The sequence below is a fragment of the Prinia subflava genome, chromosome Z, assembly GCF_021018805.1.
Source record: "Prinia subflava isolate CZ2003 ecotype Zambia chromosome Z, Cam_Psub_1.2, whole genome shotgun sequence".
Classification (NCBI taxonomy): Eukaryota; Metazoa; Chordata; class Aves; order Passeriformes; family Cisticolidae; genus Prinia; species Prinia subflava.
In genome coordinates, this window is record NC_086283.1 from 99,872,016 (window position 1) to 99,894,217 (window position 22,202).

The window sequence follows — 22,202 nt, forward strand, 5'->3', positions numbered from 1 at the left end:
CAGTGAGTCTCTTAGCATCCAGAAAACCGTCAGTAGAGTGATACTTTTCCTTATATTGTACCAGACAAAATGCTTCCCTCTATGCAATCAAAACTAGTCCTCATAATCAGAGTGGGGTCCTTTCAGTGGAATTTCCTTTGAGTTTAATTAGTATTTACTAAATACTTCATATTTACTAAACCCCCTTCAGAACCAATAAAGCAGAATTAGTGAGAGTATGAAGAGCACAGGGACTGACTTTAAAGCCACTTTGTATTAACACAGGCAGGTACTTAGTGTGTGTGTCTACCTGCTGAGGTACATGGCTCAGCAGCAGCCTAATTTGTCTGAACTGTTTGGGCATTTGAGTTTGAGGCTACCCTGGCCTTATTTAACATGGTGATAAGGGCTGGGGATCACAGAGGGTTTTGAGTTTACAAAAGTGTTTATTTTCCTTAGTGAAAACTGGGCTTGTGAAATTCAATATAATTGCTGATAAAATAAATGGTGATTTATGTATTGCCTTTATTATACAAGGGATATGTGAAATTCTTCAATATGAAAGGTAGATCAAGGCTAAAGTTGGGTGAGGCATGTCCACTTTGCAGAAGATCATGCAAGTCCCAGGAGTGTGTTATGCAGGCTCTCTTGTCCTAGAGTGCATGGACTGTGAAACATGGAAATACATTCCTGACATTAGTTATTAGAGGCTTAAAGGTGGAGAAGGAATAATTGGTGTCCATGGCTTTCTCACTACTTTTGTATGTAAATCACTTCTCTAGACTCTCTTGCCTTTGCTACAAAAGAAAAATTCTAAAAAATTTAAAAAAAACCCCACACACACAAAAACCCCCACAAAAACAAAACAAACAAAACCCCCCAAAAACCCCAAACAAACAAACAAGCCCACCACCAGTGTCACATGAAAATAGTCCTTAATGGCTAGTGTTACAGAAAAGGAAAACCAGAAAATAATCTGCATGGTTTGTGAGTTTCTGCAGGTATGTGCCAGTGAACCTAAGTCTGGTTGAAGTCACTCTCCAATGAGACTGATCAGTAAAAAGTGGTGTAGGTGTGCTAAATGTGCTGTAGTTCTTCCTCTGGCCAAAATTCAGATGTATTTTTAACTCCTGTGAATGCTGTTCTGAGACATCTCCCTTCCAGTGGCACTGACATGTGCAGACCAGGCAGTGTGATAGCAGCATGGTTGGAGTAAATTTCACCCATGGAGAAATAAATACATCCAAAAAACCTGGAGGGAAAGCAATGCTGCTAGTGGTGTGTGGTGCCAATTTTTTATCTGAAATCTGATCAATAACAGCAGCCCTCAGTGTCTCTGCTATTTTATAAAGATGCCTTTAAGGACTCAGCAAGCTAGCCAGCTGGCATCCATCCTGCACTCAGACAGCTCATCATTGCCAGTTTCTGCTGAAATGAGACACTATGACACTAATTTAACTCCTTTTAATTAATAGAAGATCGAAGTTTAGCCTTTCTGCTGCTGCTGAAAGTTACATATGCCAGTCCCACACTATAGGTACTTGTATTTTGCTGATATTTTGCATGTATTTCTATATATTATAAAATTTTTAATGTTGATGCCACCCAGTGTCGTTTATTCAAACAAGTCCTGAAGAACAGTAGATGTGTTATTTCATGGTCTAGAATCTCAACAGTGGCTTCATCTAATTTTATTAAAACACTCAATGAGGTCCATAACATTAACAAGAAACTGAGCAAATTCTGCAGGATTAAACTGTATGGAAGAAGATGAACCAAGAAGAAGGAATCAATTATTGTGGTTTTTAGAACAATATTGCCTGTGTCCTACTTCTCTGCTTGGAAAAGGTGAATAAAAACCTGAAAGTTCAATTTCGAGCAGGTGGCAGAAGATCTGGAGTGCAGTTTGGAATTTCCCACCCACAAGTGCCAGCACTAAGAAGGGCACACTGCTTGTGACCCAAGTAGTATTGGGGATTGAGCTCACTGCAGCTCCATGGAAATCCAGCCACCAGAGTAGAGACAGTTTGATACCTACAGGAGTCTGCATTTGAAACCTGAGGCTAGAAAGAAAATCTATGATTCTTGCAGCAAAACTCCTGATCTGCCATCTATGGAGGTTTAGGATGTTACTTTCACTTCTGAAAAAGAATGTAATTATGTGTCCCCTGATTGCACCTGAAAAAACTCATTCCATTTTCCATCATGTAAATATGTTACAATGATTTCTTCCTCAATCTTTGTGATGTACAGTTGGTTTAGGTTTTTGATTTCTGTGCTCTGATGTGTTTTAGAACATTTCACCCAATGTGCTAGAGGAATCTGCTGTTTCAGACGATGTTTTGTCTCCAGATGAAGATGGCATATGCTCTGGGAGGTATTTCTCAGAGAGTGGGCTGGTAGGGCTGCTGGAGCAAGCTGCAGAGCTCTTCAGCACGGTGAGTGAGAGCCACAATCACCAGGAGGGAATGGGTGGTGGGCTACCTAAACCAAATCCACATCCTTGCTTCCTGCAGGTGAGGAAACAATGCAGTGCTGCTAAACCAGGCATAGACCTGCCACACTCCAAATAACAAGAGAAAAAAATTTTGGCTGTCCTAGTACTGCCTCAGTCAGATTGATTAACCTAAGCTTTTTCAGCCTGGCTCAGCCACATATCCACCTCTACTGTGCAGACCACAGGCAACATCAACAGAAAGTGATTGTCTTAGCCAGGAACCAAGACTTTCAGATGGTATTATCATGGGATAGAACATTTAAGAAAAAGATCCTGCATAAAGTATGTATTTTAGGAGGCATATGAGAGTTACTCTTATACTTTTATACAGCATACGACCACCAGCCTCATAATTTACACTTACTATATGAGAACTCATGATTTAGCATCTCTAAAGATACCACTTGGTCCCTTTGTCCAGACACAGCTCTGGTTGCCCTTGAACCATACAGGACAAACAAATCCATTTCCTGCTGCTAATCTGCATTTCTAGTTCTTGTAGCCCTGAGACAGAATCCAGGGCTTTACACAGGAATTTGGGCTTGAGAGCCCTACAGACCAGAGATCCAAATTACATCCACTTCATTGTTTGGTCTTCAGAACTGCCCATTCACTATCACTGGTCTTCAGAACACCAAAACAAGCAACAGAGAAGATTAACAGATGAGTCCCATAAATCCCCTTTTCAGCCAAGCCCTTGATGGAGATATAGTTTCTTTTAAGAGTGCATGAAGACTCATTTCTTTTCTTTCTCTCTCTCTTCTTCTTCTTCTTCTTCTTCTTCTTCTTTCATTTTCAAAGGGAGGTTTGTATGAAACTGTGAATGAAGTGTACAAAATTGTCATCCCCATACTGGAGGCACATCGAGACTTCAGGAAGCTTACCTTGACACACAGCAAGCTGCAGAAGGCCTTTGACAGCATTATTAACAAGGTACTTGTGAGGCTCTGCCATTGCTGGGTTGCACTATTTAAGACTGGTGTTAATAAAAAGGTTCATGTGTTTTTTGGATTGTGTAGCCAAGTTTTGATAGTGGAGGGGGAGAGTTAAAAGGGTGATGTCAGTGAGAAGCTGCTAGAAACTTTGTCCATGTCCAACAGAGCCAATGCCAGCTGCTGGCCAAGGCTGGCCAAGACTGAGCCCATCAGTGACAGTGGCAGCACCTCTGGGATAATATATTTAAAAAGGGAGAAAAGTTACTGGCCATATGTAATTGTTCTCAGTGGAAAATATGTGAGAGCAGCAGCTCTCCAGGCACCTGAGATCAGTGGAGAAGGAGGGACAGGAGGAGGTACCAGAGCTGAGATTCCCCTGCAGCCCCTGGTGCAGCCCATGGTGAGGCAGCTGTGCCCCTGCAGCCCATGGGGATGCACAGGGGAGCAGAAATCCACCTGCAGCCCATGCAGGACCCCACACCAGAGAAGGTGGATGCTCAAAGGAGGCTGTGACACCATGTGAGGCTCACACTAGAGCAGGGGGGAACCACAGGCTGGAGCAGGGGAAGGACTCCTCTCCCTGAGAGGTAGGAGAAATAATTGACCATATCCCAGTTTCCCATCTTCCCTGAGCCACTGGGAGAGAAGATGTAGAGCCTGAGGGCAAAGGTGCTTTTAAAATTTATTTTACTTCCTGTTATCCTGTTCTGAGTTTGATTGGTAATAAATTCAATTAGTTTCCCCAAATCCAGTGTGCTTTGCCCATGATAGTAACCAATTTGTGATCACTCCCTATCCTTATGTCAGCTCATGAACCCTTCACTGTCTCTCTCCTGTACAGATGCAGGGAGGGATAATAAAGTGGCTTTGGTGGGTACCTGGCATCCTGCCGTGATCAACCCACCAGAATTTGAAATAGTTCAATTTCCTTTTTCAAACAGCTTTTCCATCCACTTTGGTTTACCTACAGTGTAAAAAGGTTCTCCATACAAAAAAGCAGAGATGAATATAAAATGGGTTTAGATGAACGTGTCAGTGTTCACCTGGCCCCATCTGTTTAACAAAAGTAACTATGTTGTCAGTCCACTAGTGTTTTCAGTTATAAAACAAAAGAAATAAGAAAACCTGTCTAAATTCTCAGCACTCATACTATCCCTTGTCTTTCTTCAGAAGAACTTATTGCTGAGCCCAGTCAGTTTCAAATTCTTACCAATTTTTATTGCAAAATTGCGCAATTTTAATTTTGTTACATGTATTCAAAGGAATTAAAAATAATAAGGTATTTTGTTTTGTGAAACCTCCTTCATGATCAGCTTAAATTTTAAGTTTGCAGTCTAATGTCCCCTTAGTTTTTATGCTTTCTCTCCTGTGCTTCTAATCCACCAGCAATGATGATATATAGAAGTGGTTTTAAAAGGAGGAAAATGTAGGACTAGTGGATTTTCTTATACATCAACTGGGGAAAAAAAAAGGCATCCAAACACTACAATGTCCACATAAAGCAATTCTAACTTTCCTCCTCTTTTTATCAATTAGGGTCAAAAACGAATGTTTGGAACTTACTTCCGTGTTGGTTTCTATGGATCCAAATTTGGGGACTTGGATGAACAGGAATTTGTTTATAAGGAGCCTGCAATTACAAAACTCCCTGAGATTTCTCACAGATTAGAGGTAAGGGAAAACATAATGTTAACATGATCTCAAATTATATATTATAATTTTCAGTGAATCTAATAGTCCTACTTAATTAGTGCACAGTCCTAATATTATTATTTCTATATTTTAAAAGTCAGTAACAAACTGATTTGTACCACAGATTATTTCCTTAGTGCATATCCTTTCCACGGTATCCCTTTATAAAGCATAATGATCTCAGTGATCCATTCTTTTGAGCCTATGTCTCTTACAAGCAGGCCTGTAATACATGGAGTGACTTTGAGCATGGCAGATATTTGCTTTGGTATCTCTCCAGCTTTTTTCATAGAATTCCTAAGTTCCTTTCTGATTGTTTTACCTCAAGTTCTGTGATTATCTGAGCAACTCACAGTGATCTTTGTGAGAAGATGCCTTGCCCTGGGCAGCTGTGGTTTGTGGAGCAGTATACTGACTGTACAAAGCCCAGAAATCATCATTTTTGTCACTCCTTTCTCCTAGAATTGCATTAGCGTTTCATTAAGGACTAAAATTTTGGGATCATTCTGTTTCCTTTCTAGGGATTTTATGGCCAGTGTTTTGGGGAAGATGCTGTGGAAGTGATTAAGGACTCTGCTCCTGTAGACAGAAGAAAGCTGGATCCCAATAAGGTAGGGAAAGTAGTGATGAGAGGGTTGAGTGCTTTGTCACACAGGAAATGAGGAGAGAAGGTCCCCACTGCAACTGTTATGCTCAAACATTAAGGCACTAAAAGAAACCACCCGACTTGGTATCTCTGTGCCCAGGGGTGTTAAAGCCTCTGTGACAGGCTTAGTGTGGTAGCTTGTCACAGAGTATAGAAATTAAAAGTTTTACTCTCTGGTCCCTGCCCTGATTCTGATCCCCAGGGTTAAGCTGTGACCTCCTAGATGCAAGTTCTGTTATCTCTGAATAAGAAAATGATCCCTGAAGGATTTTCAGCTCTGTGCTTTTCCAGACCATTGCTAGCCAATGTGTACTATGGGATACTTCACAGGCACCATTCCCTTCACATTTCCTGGGCTGTAAATGGTTCTTCCCTCTTTCCTTAGGCATACATACAAATTACTTTTGTGGAGCCCTATTTTGACGAGTATGAGATGAAGGACAGAGTTACCTACTTTGAAAAGAACTTCAACATCTGTCGTTTCATGTACACAACTCCTTTTACTATGGATGGGCGTCCCAGAGGAGAGCTCAGTGAGCAGTACAAGAGGAACACCATCCTGACCACAATGCACGCTTTCCCCTACATCAAAACCAGAGTCAATGTCATCCAAAGAGAAGAGGTAAGTGGGTTTTGAAGGCAGATCTCATTTCTCAAGGACTGAAGGAGTCTCTAGGTGGGAAGATTTTCAAATTGATGCCTCATAGAGAAAGAAGAGTGTTGAATTTCTCAGACATTGCTCTTGTAAACAGGAGTATCACCAAAGGGACAGACAAGGCAAGATAGAGATTTACTGTGGAGAAGAGATAATAGCCAGTGTACATTCTTCTTTTGACCTCCCAGCTTTAATACTGTGTAGGAGGATATGTGGAACTCTGTTTGTAACCATACTTCTAGCTGATAAAGCAGAATTAGGATAGGAGTACAGTCAGAGAACTAGACTGGGCTTAGGGCTAGTTTAGAGACAGGGAAGCTTTATACTGTAGAAAGTACAACACGATTGCAGGCATGAAGTTATTTAGAATAAGAATTAATTTAAGTGCACAGGAGGCCTGATTCACAGTCTATTCTAGCAAATGATAAGACATGTAAGAGCTTTGGATCAGATGCATCCTCTACCAAGATGACCATCTACCAAGTTAGATTGAACAGTGTTCCTGGGTTTCACAACTAATGCTTTTGAAACAGGAGAATGAAAGTGATATTGTCATATTTAGAACAGGTCAGCTGCATGCATGATTCAGGTAATGAGCCACCTTTTCTTCCCTTTTCCTTAGTTTATTTTAACCCCAATCGAAGTTGCTATTGAAGATATGCGTAAAAAAACACAGGAGCTAACTGCAGCCACCAACCAAGAACCACCAGATGCCAAAATGCTCCAGATGGTTTTGCAGGGCTCAGTTGGAGCCACTGTCAATCAGGTAAGGGATCCAAATAAGTTAAATGACGCATACTTTTCTCACTGTGCGTTCTTTTTTGCTCTCCTATTTCCTGCACTGGAAGAGGTTCTTCTGGTCAGGCACATTTAGTGACTGTGTATATTTAAACTTCATCCCTTGGTATTTAGTCACTGTGTACTGTTCATTAGCTAAGCTTTTGGTGAAACTGCTCATGGGAAGCACTGTCTTGTGTGCAGAAACTCACAGAAGCCTTGTGAATGCATCCAAGGATTTTTCATTTCTAATATGCTAGCCATTTCAGCCATTTTGTTCATTCCAGATGTATCCTTGGGGAATGGGAATAGTGATAACAAACCTCCTGTGGAACTACCACAAACTCAGTGTCATGGAAATTAAGTCAACTCATGAAGTCAAGACCTGAGTGCTGCAAAATAAAGCTCAGATGCCATAGGTATAACATGAACATACACACTAAAAAAGGCCAGGCAATTTAAAAAAAATTAAAATGGAATGATGAAGACATGGCTGAGCAAAAACTTGGTGCTATTCACAGTTTCACAGAGCTCGGGGGTTTTTGCTGAAACCTAAATACTCTCAGTTTCTCCAGATTCATCACCAACCAAGACATCTATTATGAAATAATGTATTGTTGTAAGCTTTGCAAAGAGTGATCTTTCTATAACCAGGCTTGTCACTAGGGCTGTCCTAGCTCCTCTCTGCTGAGCAGAATTTGTTCCCTTTGTTGTGAGACTGGAGGAGGAATAATAACAGGAGAGGATAAGATATGATGGGCAAAAATTCTGCTTGCCAAAGGAAGTATCATGGGGGGAAGGGCGCTAAACCCCATCCTGTTATGGTAACTGTGCAGTTTTATTTTCTTTCGTAGTTGCACTCATGAAATAACAAACAGCTTTACACAAATGTGTGTTCTGTTTTCAGTCTAAGCAGGTGGGTTTGACATTTTCCTGTGTTATTTCTATAAGGGACCACTAGAGGTAGCACAAGTGTTCCTGGCTGAAATTCCAGCAGACCCCAAACTTTATCGGCATCACAACAAGCTAAGGTTGTGCTTCAAAGAGTTTATAATGAGGTGAGTAAAATAAAATTGAATATCTGAACTGCATCACTGCATTGTATATTAGCAGTAATGCAACAATAATATAACTGAGTACTTACCTATGCATGTTGGCACCATGAATCCTGGCATCTCACACTTTAAACACTTGGACCACACTTGTAATTTCTGCTCCACATGAATGCCTAGTTAGGCATTGCATTCTCAAAGGGAAGAAATGTTAACACTCTAAACTAAAAATGTATAAATTAGGATCTTCCATTTGCTTTATCTTTCAACATCTTATAGAAATGAAACATTTCAGACTATTGCCTTGATTAAATTTTTAATAAAACAACATTGTTATGTAGAAAGCTATGTTGAAACTGTTGATAATAAAACCACATCTGTCAAGCAGACACAATGGTAGTGGCAGACATGTCCTTTACTTTATATACTTTTGTAAATCTCAGCAAGCATATTCACAAATGAAGGTACTCATATCCTTAGTCCAGACTATCCTTCTTGCTTAAGGATAAGTTTGAGTTAAATAAAAACAAATCTTATGCAGAAGATAGAGCTTCTAAGTATTGCTATTGCCAATTTATCCATTTATACAGTAAGTAGGCAGCCAGCTCAATATTCTGCAGTCATTAAATTTGTTTTTTATCAGTTTACTCATGCGTTCTTAATATTTTTTAAAAAATCATCTCAATTTATGTACTTGGAAAAAACAGACCTTTCTTATTAGTTCATTATCACTTTAGTCTGGACAAGTTACCAGAGGAATGCCTAGACTAAAGGAACTGGATTCTTGTCCATTTAAATTATCTAATACAAAATAAGGGAGTTTAAATGAAGGAGGTTATATCTATCATGTATTTTTTTTCTTTCATTTTGCCTAGGTGTGGTGAAGCAGTGGAGAAAAACAAGCACCTTATTACTGCTGACCAGCGGGAATATCACCAGGAGCTCAAAAGAAACTACATGAAACTGAAGGAGAACCTTAGACCCATGATTGAGAGGAAGATCCCAGAGCTGTACAAACCTGTAGTGAAAGTCCATAGCATAAGGTATTGCTAGGGCAGGTTTATCTGCTGTGCCTACACAAAAATATGCCATTTCTGCAAGGAGGAAAGGGAGTTTTACTGGCAGCTAAAACCAAGCCAGAATATACATTGCCAATTCCATCACTGATTAAAGAAATCTGCTGACTTCCACTGGAGATGATTGTAGTGTTGGCTGTGTTTCTCAAGCTCTACATTCTGGGGGTAGAGGAGTTATGTAATTTTAATGCACTGTAGATGAGACTTCCCCCTCACCCTAACAAAGTTACTAGAAACATCTTGTGGTTTTTCAACCTTTGAAGCCAGAAAGGAGATAGAACAAATGTGGCATCATGTGGTTTTAGGCAGCAAGAAGTCGTCCTTTCACTACAGAAAACATAAACCTTTTCACTCCCATGACTGGCACAGAAGAGTCTAATGTCCTTTGATTATGGCTATGTCTTCTTCACAAAGCCACTGTGCCCAGTCTGGGGTGGGAGAAGAACGACAACTCTGACCTGCCAACATGTGTTGGCACATATATATTATATATTCATATATCTATTAAGTTGGCACTGAAACATAGCATGTTTCAGCTGAGCTCCTTTTCACAAGACAGGTATTTCTTTGATTGTTTCTCATTTGCCAACTCTGTTTATGAATCTGCTTTGTTGCAGGGAATCTTTTCGTAACCACAGTTTTAGGAAGTACGACTCCCAGACTTCTTCCCAAAGCACCTAAGAACTTGCTGCCTGGGCCAAGGAAGAGCCTCATGCTGCAAGACAGAAGTGATGGAGTATTTATTCCACGTCTGTGAAATCAGAAATCTCTCACAAGACAGCGTGTGCACTTTCTGGACAGAGTGCAGAAAAGCATTTACACGAGATCACTCAATGAAAACTAGGGGATAAATCCTAATCAAGCACATATCACAAGGGCTTGGAAAAGAAGGGGATGCTTTTTAGATACTTCTGTATATATTGTACAATAATGTCCTGACACAGAGGGATGGACCTCAGTGGCATGAAGTCAGTCATGACTAGGCAAGAGACATGGAACCTTGTGTGGTTTGACAGGTGAATATAAATAACATGTCTAAGGCACAGCAACAAATTGTATGTGTTTATTGTCCTTTTCCAAAACAGCACTTATCCATGTTCTTTTGGCAATGAAGCACATTCTGCAAGTTAATCACATGCTTAAATTTTGTCTTAATGAGGAGGGACATGGTTACCTGCTCAGTGTTGCTGAGCTGGCACTCTAGGGAAGGATAATTTCTTCAGTCAGTTTCTAAACAGATTCTCTGCCATGGTCCTTAACTGCAGGGAGTTCTGCACAAGTTTTCTCAACCAAAGCATGAAAATCAAGTAGTAATAAATAGTTCTTACAGATATTCTAATTTTTTTCTACATATAGGAACATGCAGTATAGTGACTTGACATGCAGTTAGTAATCTGTGAGATATTTAGCAGAGCTAACAAGGAATAGTTTAAAAAGAAGATGCTAAGCCATGAGTAGATGCAGAAACTCACAGATTCTTTATTACATAAAGCTCTTATGTAGGTAACCTTATCCAAAATTAACTACAGAAGCTCACAATGGGGATTTCCTATAAATCATTTGACTCAGGCTTTACTGCAGCTTAAGAGAAATTAGCATGTAATTTATAATATCTAGTGCTTAGTATTTTTTAAGTCCTAAGCAAATATCTTACTAAATAATCTTTACACCATTTCTCTGAAGTATTGAAATGTTATTACCAGGTGAGGATGCAAAGAGAGAGGAGAAATTAGGACTTTGGAACTCATTTAGGACTTATGGAATTCAGTAGGTCTTTCAGAATTCCTTTAGAGAGGCAGTGGAAGAGTCACAGTTTTATTGTGACTGTGTTTGCTACATAATGTTTGTATTTTGAAACAAAGATCTGTGAAAACATCCTAAATATTACTTCCTCTCCTGCACCTCTTCAGTGTTTTGGAAATGATACTTTAATGCTGAATTAAAGTAACCAATTCCATTTGCCAAAGCACAGAATTTAATGTTAAAATTCCAGGAAATGGTGAATATTTTTCCTTTATACTTCATTTTAGACAATTACAGTGAACTTTCTCAGAGCTGATGCCATATGTTTCTAAAGGCAAGGCCTCTTTAATCCAAAAGTGTTAAGGGTGATTGAGGCTGTTGCTTTTAGTGGAAACATTTTGACTTTTTACAGTCACCTGCAGCCTTGCCATTTGACAATACAAATATTCCAAGCACTTCATTGACATTTGTATCATATTTTGAATGTGCTTTGTAGAAGATTTGTATGGATGATCAAACAAGATGAGATGTGGAAATAGGTGAAATAAACCCTGTAGTTACACAGCACTTGGAGTGTAAGAAAATAATTTCACTCCTCAGTCATAGTATTGTGAAGTGAACTAAAGAAGGATTAGAACTCCCTGACTTTAAAATGAGCATATTCAAAGCACATAAGAAAATGGTATAAAAAGCTCAAAGCAAAAGATGCCTCTGTGTCAGAGTGGCTTCTCTATATTCAAGCTGCTTTGAAACAGTTCTAGATTGAAAAATTGCTATTTTCTCAATGTTTTGAAGCTCTGAGAACTCTGCCTATCAGAACCTATCCCTTTGTCCATTGTTTTTAACTGTCAGTTGAGGAGAAAGGTCAGAATACTGCCATCTATCAAACCCACAACCCAACACCACTGTTTACAATACATTTCTCCTTTACAGCCTAGCTAGCAGAAACCTCAGGTAAACAGAACCCCTAACAAGTGTACAAATATACTAGATAAAAGTAATGCAGTGGTTCCTTGGACTGAAGTAATGCTCAGGATAATATGAATGCTGATGGACTCTTCATTCTCATTTCACAAGCTGAGCACCTCACAATCAGATGGCCAGTCTTGCCCCCAGTTTGCATTTCATGTTGTTCCTTCTGCAATCAGAACATGGCTTGTACATTTCTTTCAAGAGCTGAACTATGTGAAATTTTCTATCTCACAATATTCATTTTGCAATAAAGCAACTGTTACACAGCATATTTAGAACTGTCTTTGTGTTGCATCTTAGACCTCAACAGAGCACAGCTGGAAAGAAATTTTCAGTAAGAAGAACATTTTCTTGTGGAGGCATCATTTAGCAAAAAAATACATTTATTTGGGCAGAGGATGTGTTGGTCTGTCTTTGGGATAAACTCTGCCTATTGCAGGGATTACAAGCAACATTTTGCTTCCCAACTTCTCTTTTTCATTCAGTGTGTGTGAAAAATGTCAGTGGGAAGCTCAGTGACAGTAGTGCCCTCCTTTCTTCCTCTGGTCTGTAGCTGTAGAGCAGAAATACTCCTGACTCCTGGATCAGCATCTGGATGATTCAAGACAAGGGAGACTTTTGTGTGTCCAAATTAGGTAGGTCCAGGGCTAAACTGCTGAGGCTGTCAGAGGGGAACCAGCAGATAAGCACTGCACCATCCTAGACATTGAGCTGGGAGCTCACCCAGCCCTTGCACTCAGTGCTGGCTTTAAGGAGCTGAATTTGTCACAGGAATCCTCCAGCTCAGCACGAGCAGGACACACATTTGTGCTGGGTACAGAGAAAAGCAGTGCTGTCACCTCAGTTTGGCAGGTGTGGGTTATTTGATCTCTCCTGGGAAGCTGAATGCTTTCTCTTTGTGTTTCCCACCAATTGTGGAAAAAAGCAAAAGCGAACATTTAAACTCTTTTTTTGTTGTTTTTCTGTTTGTCTGTTGGAAGTATCATTTTCTCAAATACTTCAGAAAGGGCAATTAAAGATCAGCAGAGAGCCTGGCACAGAGCCAGCTTGGACTCTTTCAGGTGTTTCTCTCAAAGCAATGTTTGTTATAAAAATGAAGCACAAAATAGTATTGTTTTACTGGGGTTTACTGCACTGCACTGCTGATGTTTTCTGATAGAGAGGAAAATGTACAAGGAGTGTTCAGAGGGTGGTGCCATTAGTGCTGGATTTAGGAATGGGGCAGTTTGGGGAGCTGCTTGGCTGACTATGTTATAACCACCTTCTAAACTGGTTAAACAAAGTGATTAAAAAATAATCAACAGGTCTCAAATAAGTCATCTCAGGTTGGGTAATGCTCCAGTCTAATCTGTGCACTGAAAGGAGAAGGGGTCTCTGTGGAAAAAGTCCCTTTTGGTTACACAAATAAAGACAATACAGTCTCACAGTAGAACTCAGTTTGTGTTTTGGAAAGCTACAGTGAATTCTGGCATTCACTGAGCACTTCACAAGCTGGTGAAGTGCTCAATGAATATGTAGTGAATATGTTTCTGTGACTCTTTATGTCCTTATTGAGGGATTGGTTTAAATTACCCATTTTCATTCAAAACCAGACTGTTTTGCAACGGTTCAAGAATTAAAAAACTAACCTTGAAGTTTTTTTGCAAACAATGTTGTCACTCAATATTGGTCAGTAAAAGATCCTGAAAACATCAAACAAAGTGTTTAGCTGATCAAACCAAGCAAACTAAACCCCTGAAGATGCTCAATAATAACTTTTATAAGAATAACTTAGAAATCCTTGAAAGTTGTACTATTTTTTTCTATTTGTCTGTTCTAAGCAATGTGATGCTTTGCACCTTTCAACACAAAATTTTCTCTTTAGAAAAAAAAATACAAAGGGTGGGATTTTTTGTACATTTCTCTTCATGAATTTAAAAGATACTTAAATCATTACACACCCTTTTTTCTATGTTCTTTTAGAACTATGTCTTGTTACAGAAATGAGGTTTTTCACCATCAACTTCTATTCATGGAATATTTCTAAACATGCAGCTACTGGTGGGATCCAAATTACAAAAGAAAATTAAATAATCAAAGGGATAAGGTGTTTCAGCTGAGTGACAAGAAGACTACATTTTGTGCATTTAACAAACACATATAAAACAACTGGAAGGGAAGATTTCCTATCACACATTTCTTTCCCAAATGTGAACATCTGTGCAAATTTCTCTTCCCCCAGAAGAGCTCAGTGGAAACAAACAAACAAAAGCAAGCTTAGCACTACTGATACATCTAGAATTTGAAAGTGCCAGAAAACCATCTTAAAACCTCAAGAACCTCAAGCAAAGAAGTATTTCTGGACTTAATACATACTGAAGAAAGGAAGTATGCACAAAACCCCATCCCTTCCTTTACATGCAGGTCGGCTTTTTTCAAGAGATGAGCAGCCCCTTCTCAGGTATCAAAAAAAGGTTGAAAGTGCTCCAAAGGAGTGTGTTCCTTTTTGAGTTTTAAGGCATAAAATCCAGGGGTCAAATCTAATTAGATTAGATGCCTTGAGGAGGCATTTTTCCCAGAGGAGGAAAGGAAAAGGGGAAGGGAGAAGGGGAAGAAGCTGTGAGCAAGAACAATTTTACAAAAAATTAAGTTAATAGCACTTGCCTCAGAGGCTGGAGATTTGTTAGCAGCCTGGAAGGATGGCATCTTCACTGTACTTCACACTGCCAGCTTTTAACATTGGGAAAACAATATTAAACCAACAGTGTCTAAAATATTTCAAAGAGGTTCGTTTATGTAAGAGGCTTCAACCATTGATTGAATTAGAAAGAGCAAAACTTTTGTAGTCTGTGGCAGATTAAAGATTATGTAGGATGTGTAAAAAAGGATTGCTCAACTCAGGTTGTAGGGAAACCCAGTTGTCCCCAAGGCCTGCTGCAGCCTAGGAAAATAAATCCATCCATTAATAAGCAATCAGAGAGGAAAAGATCAGAACACCAAAACTGCTGGGAACTAAGGAAGCAGTACTTTAAAACAGCAGGGTAAATTGCTGAATTTATCTCATTTTCTAGACCATGTGGGGCACTCAGCACCAAACTGAGGACCCTTGTGCACTAATGGCAGCTGTCAGGCAAAAAGCAATCACAAAACATTTAAACAAATAAATAAAATAGAGAAAAACCTAATTTTTTTCCTAATAAAAACATTCTTATTTTTTGTGGGGCTTTTATGGATTTGGTGGGCTGGGTTTGTTTGTTTGTTGATTATGTGGGTTTTGTTTTGTTTCATTTTGCTTTGATTTTTTTTAATGCTGACTTCCTGGATTTTGCTAGTTTACACCAAGAACTGGGAAACTGCAAAAAGCAACAAACAAAAGGCACACTGCTTTCACACCCCTCCTTTGAAGGAGGCAAAATAAACTTGGGACTGTTGCTTCCAGGGGAGGATCCAGGCTGTTTTGGAGGAGGGACACAGCCCTGCACATCTCCTGCAGTAATGGGCACCAAGAGTGACCACTTGTTCCACATCCTGTGCACAAAAGGGGTGCTGTGGATGGAAAATACACAGCTTGGAAATAAAGTCACAGACAGGCATAGTTTGAGGAAACAGAGGGTGTTGCAGAATGTCCCATTATTTCCACGAGTTTTGGTTCCCTGGTAGTTTTCTGTTTTGCTGACTGGTGGAGGATGCACCCAGAGGTAACCCCAGTGGTTCTGCAGTTCTGGGGTCCTGCTCACAAGGCAGGCACCATCACTGGGGCACTGGCACCAGCTGCTGTGAGAGCACTCAGTGTTTCCACAGGGAAGAAAATCTTCCTAGAAAGGAAGAGCTTTCCTGAGCCTTCCTACAATGCTGATCATTCTCACAGCCTGGCAAGAAGCATTTAACATAAGGTACTTGAGGCTGCAAAACTAAAACTTGTTTAATCCTCCATTTTCAGCAGTTCTCTTTCAAACAGTTCCCATCCCTTCTCTGACTCTGCTGTAACTCACCCCCTGCCCAAAATCCCTCTACCTGATGTCCTGGGTTGAAAAATGTAACCAAAAATGTGTATTCTATTTTCATCTGTTGAAACTGGTTGGGAGATATTGTTCTTTATCTCTTGTAACTCTAGGGGGGGAAGAGGGTGGATGCCCTCTGTTAATGGGACACCTGATAACACCAGATAAGGCAGGGCCTCCTTATCTCTTCCTCCACCCATCCTCCTCCCAGGGACATCCCCTGTGAATGGGCCATTGAAGGCTCTCACAGGACTGATAACATCACCTCATCCCATTGGGAGATGCTCCACCCAGTGGGAGGAGCCAAAGCCTTTCCATGGGATAAAACAGCAATCCCAAACACCAAGGGAGCTGTTCCCACTGGATTCCCAGAGGATGACTGGACCCTTTCCTGAGGATCATCTCTGCTCCAACAGAGCCACATCTGTCACTCTGGGAGGACTCACTCGGGCTGCTTCCAACACCCTGACCAACAGAGTGTCAGGTTTGCATTCTGACTCTGTCAGTGCTCCTTTGTACTATTGCATTTGTCTTATTTTATTTTAATTTTATTTTTATCTTTCTTGTTACTTGTTCTCTCTCTATTAAACGGTATTTCTGACTTAGAGTCTCATTGATTTTGCTTCCAAACCAGTACACCTGACTGCAGTGAACCTGTGTGTGGTGTGAGTTGGACAGGTCAGGGCAGAAGGGAGTGCCCACGGAGGTGGTGGAGTGGCTCACAGCTCCACAGGAGCAGGAGCACAGCACAGGGACCCTGCAGCAGGGCTGGGACACCCAGCACAGCACACAGACAGAGCTGCCCAGTGCCACTGCTGGAAGGAGGACAGAAAGCCACCCAGACTCAGTATGGCATTTGGGGAATAACTTGGTTTTTTTGATCCTCAGCTGTGCTCTGCATTAACAAAGGACAAAAGTGCATTCCCTGCATCCAGGGAGAGCTGCACACTGTGCAATAAAAGCTGGGACTCTTCATGTGTTCCAGGTCTGAGACAGTGAGAGGATACCTGTGTCCATTTGACAGCTGCCAGGTCCCAGGTGAAGCACCTTGTCACCAAAATAAAGCAATGGTTTAGTTTAATGGATGAATCTGTGCTTACTGTCCATACCAGGTTGTGTTTGCAGCAGGTGTTTCTTACCCTGCTAGTCATGAGTTCACTGAAACACAAATAAGAACCCCAGGCATGTTGTACCCCTGCTGGTGCAACAGCCAATATTGATGCTTCAGGATGAAAAATCTTAGTGATTTCTGAGAGAGGATCTACACCCACAACCAGTGCTATAAAGCACAGATTAACCAGCATGGCATGCACTTGAAGAACAGATGAACTGTCCCCAGCCTCTGCAAAGCAGCTCACACTGATGTCTTCCAAAGAGGAGCAAAAGACCCATTGTCTTCTTCAGCTTGATCTCTAGTCAGGATGAGACCTTTAGTGTTGAGAATCATCATTAAATGAACATCAGATGGGCCCTTATTTTTTAAGTCAGTCAGCAGGTGAGGAAAAACAGAAGACAGATCCACCATCCTTCTCAAAAAAGCGCCCAAGTACATCAAGTTTTTTTCTTGCATTTTTACAATTAAGGCCCTCAATATTCTAATCATATTTCTTACAAAAAAAGATGTCATGCCTCTAATTTAAAATCCTCTGGGAATTTGAAACTAGAATGAAGGTTGAGAAACCCCATTCTAAGAGGACAGATATCTAATGAATGTGATGAAACCAAATCATCATTTGTACAAAGTAAACAAATTTGTGCAGAAGAGAATAGGACTTACCTATATCTTACCTATCTCCACAATGAAGGAGAAACTCCTCCAATGACCCATGCATGAGGAAAACAAATGCTGGGGTCATTAGTTTCCTCCCTCTGCCCTTCCTTGGCATGAACATGCACAAATTTAGGATTGCATCAGATGAGTCTAACTTTGGGAGTTGATTTTATAAATTTCTTCTTCCAGCAAGAAATTGCCAATGGTTTTTCTGTACTGCTTTCTTCCTACAGCTGTTTTGCCTTTTATTATAGGTGTCAAGTTTGCTTCTGTGAAATATGTAAAAAATATTTGAAATATTTCTCCCTGTCCTGGCATGTAAGACAGGTATCCTGTGAATATCCAACCTCATTCAGGCCAACTCTGTCTCTCATGAGCTGTCATGCAGACGTGCTCATCTCTCCCAACACAGGCATACAAATGCACCTCTGGTGACAATTTCAGATTTCAGCATGATTCTCCAGTGTTGTTCAACACCCCAGTTGCTATATGCACATATCAGTTAAGGAAATTATTCTAATAATCCCTCAGATGAATCATGACAGGCATCAAGTCCAAGTAAGGCCTTTGGCAGAGGTTGAGCTTGGTTGTACAACTTCATTATACTGAAGATACAACTGCATTAAACTGCAGTGTCCTCCTCGTTCTGCTCAAAAATAAAGGTCTGGGAGCTCTGGGGAATCAAGCATTCTTTAAAATATTTCAGTTTGGTGGCAACTTTTTCCTCTGTTGTATTAGAGTTCCTCAAACCTTGGGGAGCATATTTTGACACTCCTTCTCCAAAGATAAGGAGAAAGGCAAGGGCTACATTTCATCTGGTAAATGATTTCTGGAGTTGCATTCTTGTGCATTCATGCACAAATCAAGAGCACTGCTCTGTCTCAAATGCCCATAGGCCTAACAGTGAGACCCATGACATTGTGTGGCAAACAGCAACACCTTCCCTCCAGCACTGAAAATTCTGATGATGGAAAATCAGGTGCACTGCTGCATTCTCTCATTTTACTCTGGGCTCTCGGGCATGCATATAGTATTTTTTCCCTTCTGCCTCTGATGTGAGCTCTGAACTAGGGAGGAAAAAATGCCCTGCCCTCCTTTGTGTTTGTGTAACACCCCTCCTTTGCAGATGGGGCTCTGCAGAAACCACCCATGCAGAATGAACTGCCAGTGGTGTCCTGTGCTGAGAAAAGAGAGACAGAACCTGCATCTGCTGGAACTGCTGCATCCCTAAAAGCAAGCCAGGACAGCAGATGAACAAGTGAGAAAAAGATGGGCTTTTACAAGTGTGCAGTGGAGAGGATTACTCTGCCTCTCACCCCCTGTGTGTTGTCATTCACACCAGTGCAATGGTTTGTGCACCAGCCCTGCTTTTCACTGTGGTCTCCAGAACACTCACAACAGCAAACCTTCAGTGTTTTTTAAATAGGGTTTTATTTAATTTCTTAGGCTGCTATCCAGCTTTGGCATTGGCAGCTGCTTGGCAATAATCAGCACATCAAAGTGTCCTTCAGAGGCAGAGGTGCACCAGAGGCCTCTGGTGGGGAATACCCCAGGGGCACAGCCCTGCTCTGCCTATCCCCTCTCTGTCTGACACACCACAAAGGCAGGGAGAAACTGGGGGGCAGGAGTGGGAGGGTCACCCTGTTCTGGTCATGCTTAGGTGGGTGCTTGAACACCAATGCCAAACCTTCCTTTTGGATAAAAAATAAATATGTGGGGTTTTTTCAGGTAAGTGGTATTTCCAGAATGGACAAAATCAGGCATGGGAAACCATCACCATTTCCTATGGAAAGAACATTTCAACTTTTTGTTTTGTTTGGCAATGTCGGAATTATTCTTTAAAAAAAGACTCATGGGATAGGGCTGTGGTGTTTATTTTTGGTTTTTTTGGTGGTTTTTTGTTGTTTTGGTTTTTGTTTGTTTGTTTTTGGTTTTGTTTGTTTGGGGTTTTTTGTTTGTTTGGGGTTTTTTGGGTTTTTTTGTTTTGTTTTGTTTTTATTTTGGTTTTTTGTTTTGTTTTGTGTTTTGTTTTTTTGTATGGGCTCTTTCCCATACCCCTACAAATCAGGTAATATTTGCTGTGGCTTAAGGGGCTGTGAGCCTTGTGGAACTGACATTAGCATCCCAATCTCTGAGGCTGGCGAAAAGTGGGAGGAGGGAAATTATGCAATTTATGAGTTAGAGTGCTGAGGAGTTGCTTGCTGTGGAGCCACAGATGGACATTGCAGTTTGGGGAAGACCTAAGGCAACTCATCTAAGATAACTGTGCCCTCTCATGCTCCTCTACAGAAGCAGCAAAACAAAAAAAAATCTGCCAAATACCATGATAGAGGGAATATATAATCCCCCTCTTTTCCACACTTTCCAGAAGGGTCTTGGCCATAGTTGGGAGCAGGGTTGATGCAACCTGCCTCCAAATTTAGCCTGCAGACCACCTGCACTCAGGTGCACTTGCAGCACAGAGGATGCTGATGTGAGCTCTGTGCTGACCCAGCAGCTCCTGAGGAAGCTCTGTGGGATGCCCAACACCAAACAGGTTTAAGGCATGGGAAGTGTTAAAATCCAGAGGGAGGAGGCCTGAAAATCCATGAGAGCTCAGTCTGCCAGAGCCTCTGCTCAGCCCACTGTGGAAGGGCAGGATGATTTCTCTTGAGTCCTTCTTGTTTTTAACACATGTTCTGTGTGTGCATGGGGTTTATCTGTATTGTGAGAATCTGAAACGTCTGTCAAAGCATACCACAATATTTATCTGGTCCAGATCATGGAAGAATACAATGTAGTGTATTCTCTCTCCAAAATATTGCTTTTACTTACTTCCAGACATGCCACTTACAATTTCCTACTCTCAGACGTGGGGCATTCTGGCTTTTTGAAGGAAATAGCTGGGTTTGGGCTTTTTTGGAGTGGTAGGAGCTTTTTCTCCAAATGTTTAATAGTCCAGACTTCCCACCTGGCAGAGCAGACCCCAGACGAAGAAAAAAACCAAAAAACAAAGAACAAAAACAAAAACAAACAAAAAGCCCCACAAAAAACCCACCAAAAAAAAAAAACCAAAAACACCAAAACCAACCAACCAACCAAACAAAAACCACAAAAAACCGCCACCACCCCACGGAGCTAGAAAAGCCCTCCAAAAACACAGTTCCCCACTCAGTGTCACTTGCTGCTGCTTAGGCTGAGCACACTCACTCCTTCAGCTCCAGGTGAGAGCTGCATCTCTGACACAGCCAGTGCCCAGCTGGGAAGGAGGAACCCGCTCCTCACAGCTCACACCTGAGAAAGAGCAGCAACATCCCTCACCTCTCCATCCCCCTTTTCCCCTGGAGGCTTTGGCTGGGTAATTCAGACAGAGGCAAGGTTCTCTCTTTGGTGCTCGGGTCCAAAGCAGGGTGGGGTCTCTGTGCCCTCTCCCAGCCCTCCCCAGTGGATGTGCAGGGCGGATGGATCAGATTGTCAGGTTCTTACTGCCACTCCTCACTTTGTGCTCGCCTGCCCGCCCCATTCCCTGTTGGTGCACTCTGCAAGCCCTCTCCAGACAAGCCCCATGGAGCTGAAGGGTGAACCAAGACCCACAAGCTTCAATTGCACCATCAAAGGAGAAACCCCCATCCCCTGCATGACCGCGCTGAAAGGCTTCTGTCGTTCTTACGTGGGTAATGCAACAATCGACTTCTTTATTTAATTTCACTTGTTTCAGCTGACAAGAGCTGGCAGCTCTTGAAAGAAAGGATTAAGTGGGAGAAGTGGAAAGAGTCCTATCTGCTTGCTCTGTGCACTGCCGTGGTCTGAGTGCTTTCACTCTGTTTGTACAGCCTCTGGTACAACACGGTCCTGACCCAACCTTTCGGGTGAATAACTGATGGTAAGGAGCTGTTTGCTAGTCTGAATGTGCTTTCTTTTTGGTCGTTAATATAAAAAATGGTAAGTGGTGCTCACTGTTATCTTGATTACTTCTTTCATCAGTAGCTCCTTTTTTTAGAGTTGGTAATTCAGCCATAAAAAAATAGCCGCTGGATGGGAAGTTAGGAGTCAGGATTAATAACTATTAGCATCCTAAAGAGCTGCAGGGCCTATTTGCAAATTTAGACAGCAAATATTTCCAAAAACACGTGGATTTGAATTAAAATGTACAAAAATGCCTTCTTTTTTTTTTTTTTTTTTTTTTTTTTTTTTTTTTTTTTTTTTTAAATAAAAGCTCCATGGTTTGAAGGTGGTTTACATCAACGTCATAGCAGCTTTACTTAGAAAAATACTCAATGTGATTTAATCTCTAAAGTCTTTTAATGGCTTCAGAGATTTCAGAAGAAATACTGGAAATGATGTAGATGGAAATGTCACTGAGCCTATTAGCTTTTTATAGAATGAGAAAACGCTAACATTTTTTGTCTACCATTACTTGAATGTAGGCCCACAGGGGAAAAAACAAA

General features: G+C 41.0%; 1 protein-coding gene across 2 annotated transcripts in view; it reads left to right on the forward strand.

Moving 5' to 3' along the window:
- DOCK8 (dedicator of cytokinesis 8) overlaps nucleotides 1-12,694 on the forward strand; it is a 90,500-nt gene extending 77,806 nt beyond the window's left edge. Inside the window, exons 40-48 of one of the 2 annotated variants that reach the window (XM_063422811.1) lie at nucleotides 2,274-2,417; nucleotides 3,278-3,409; nucleotides 4,948-5,082; nucleotides 5,625-5,714; nucleotides 6,135-6,371; nucleotides 7,027-7,170; nucleotides 8,133-8,239; nucleotides 9,109-9,276; nucleotides 9,927-12,693. In XM_063422811.1, coding sequence (XP_063278881.1) covers nucleotides 2,274-2,417; nucleotides 3,278-3,409; nucleotides 4,948-5,082; nucleotides 5,625-5,714; nucleotides 6,135-6,371; nucleotides 7,027-7,170; nucleotides 8,133-8,239; nucleotides 9,109-9,276; nucleotides 9,927-9,990 — 1,221 coding nt within the window. In that variant the 3' untranslated portion in view covers nucleotides 9,991-12,693. Of the gene's footprint in view, nucleotides 1-2,273; nucleotides 2,418-3,277; nucleotides 3,410-4,947; nucleotides 5,083-5,624; nucleotides 5,715-6,134; nucleotides 6,372-7,026; nucleotides 7,171-8,132; nucleotides 8,240-9,108; nucleotides 9,277-9,926 lie in introns of both variants that reach the window. The other variant, XM_063422812.1, reaches the window with a different exon arrangement.
- Nucleotides 12,695-22,202: the final 9,508 nt, after the last annotated feature.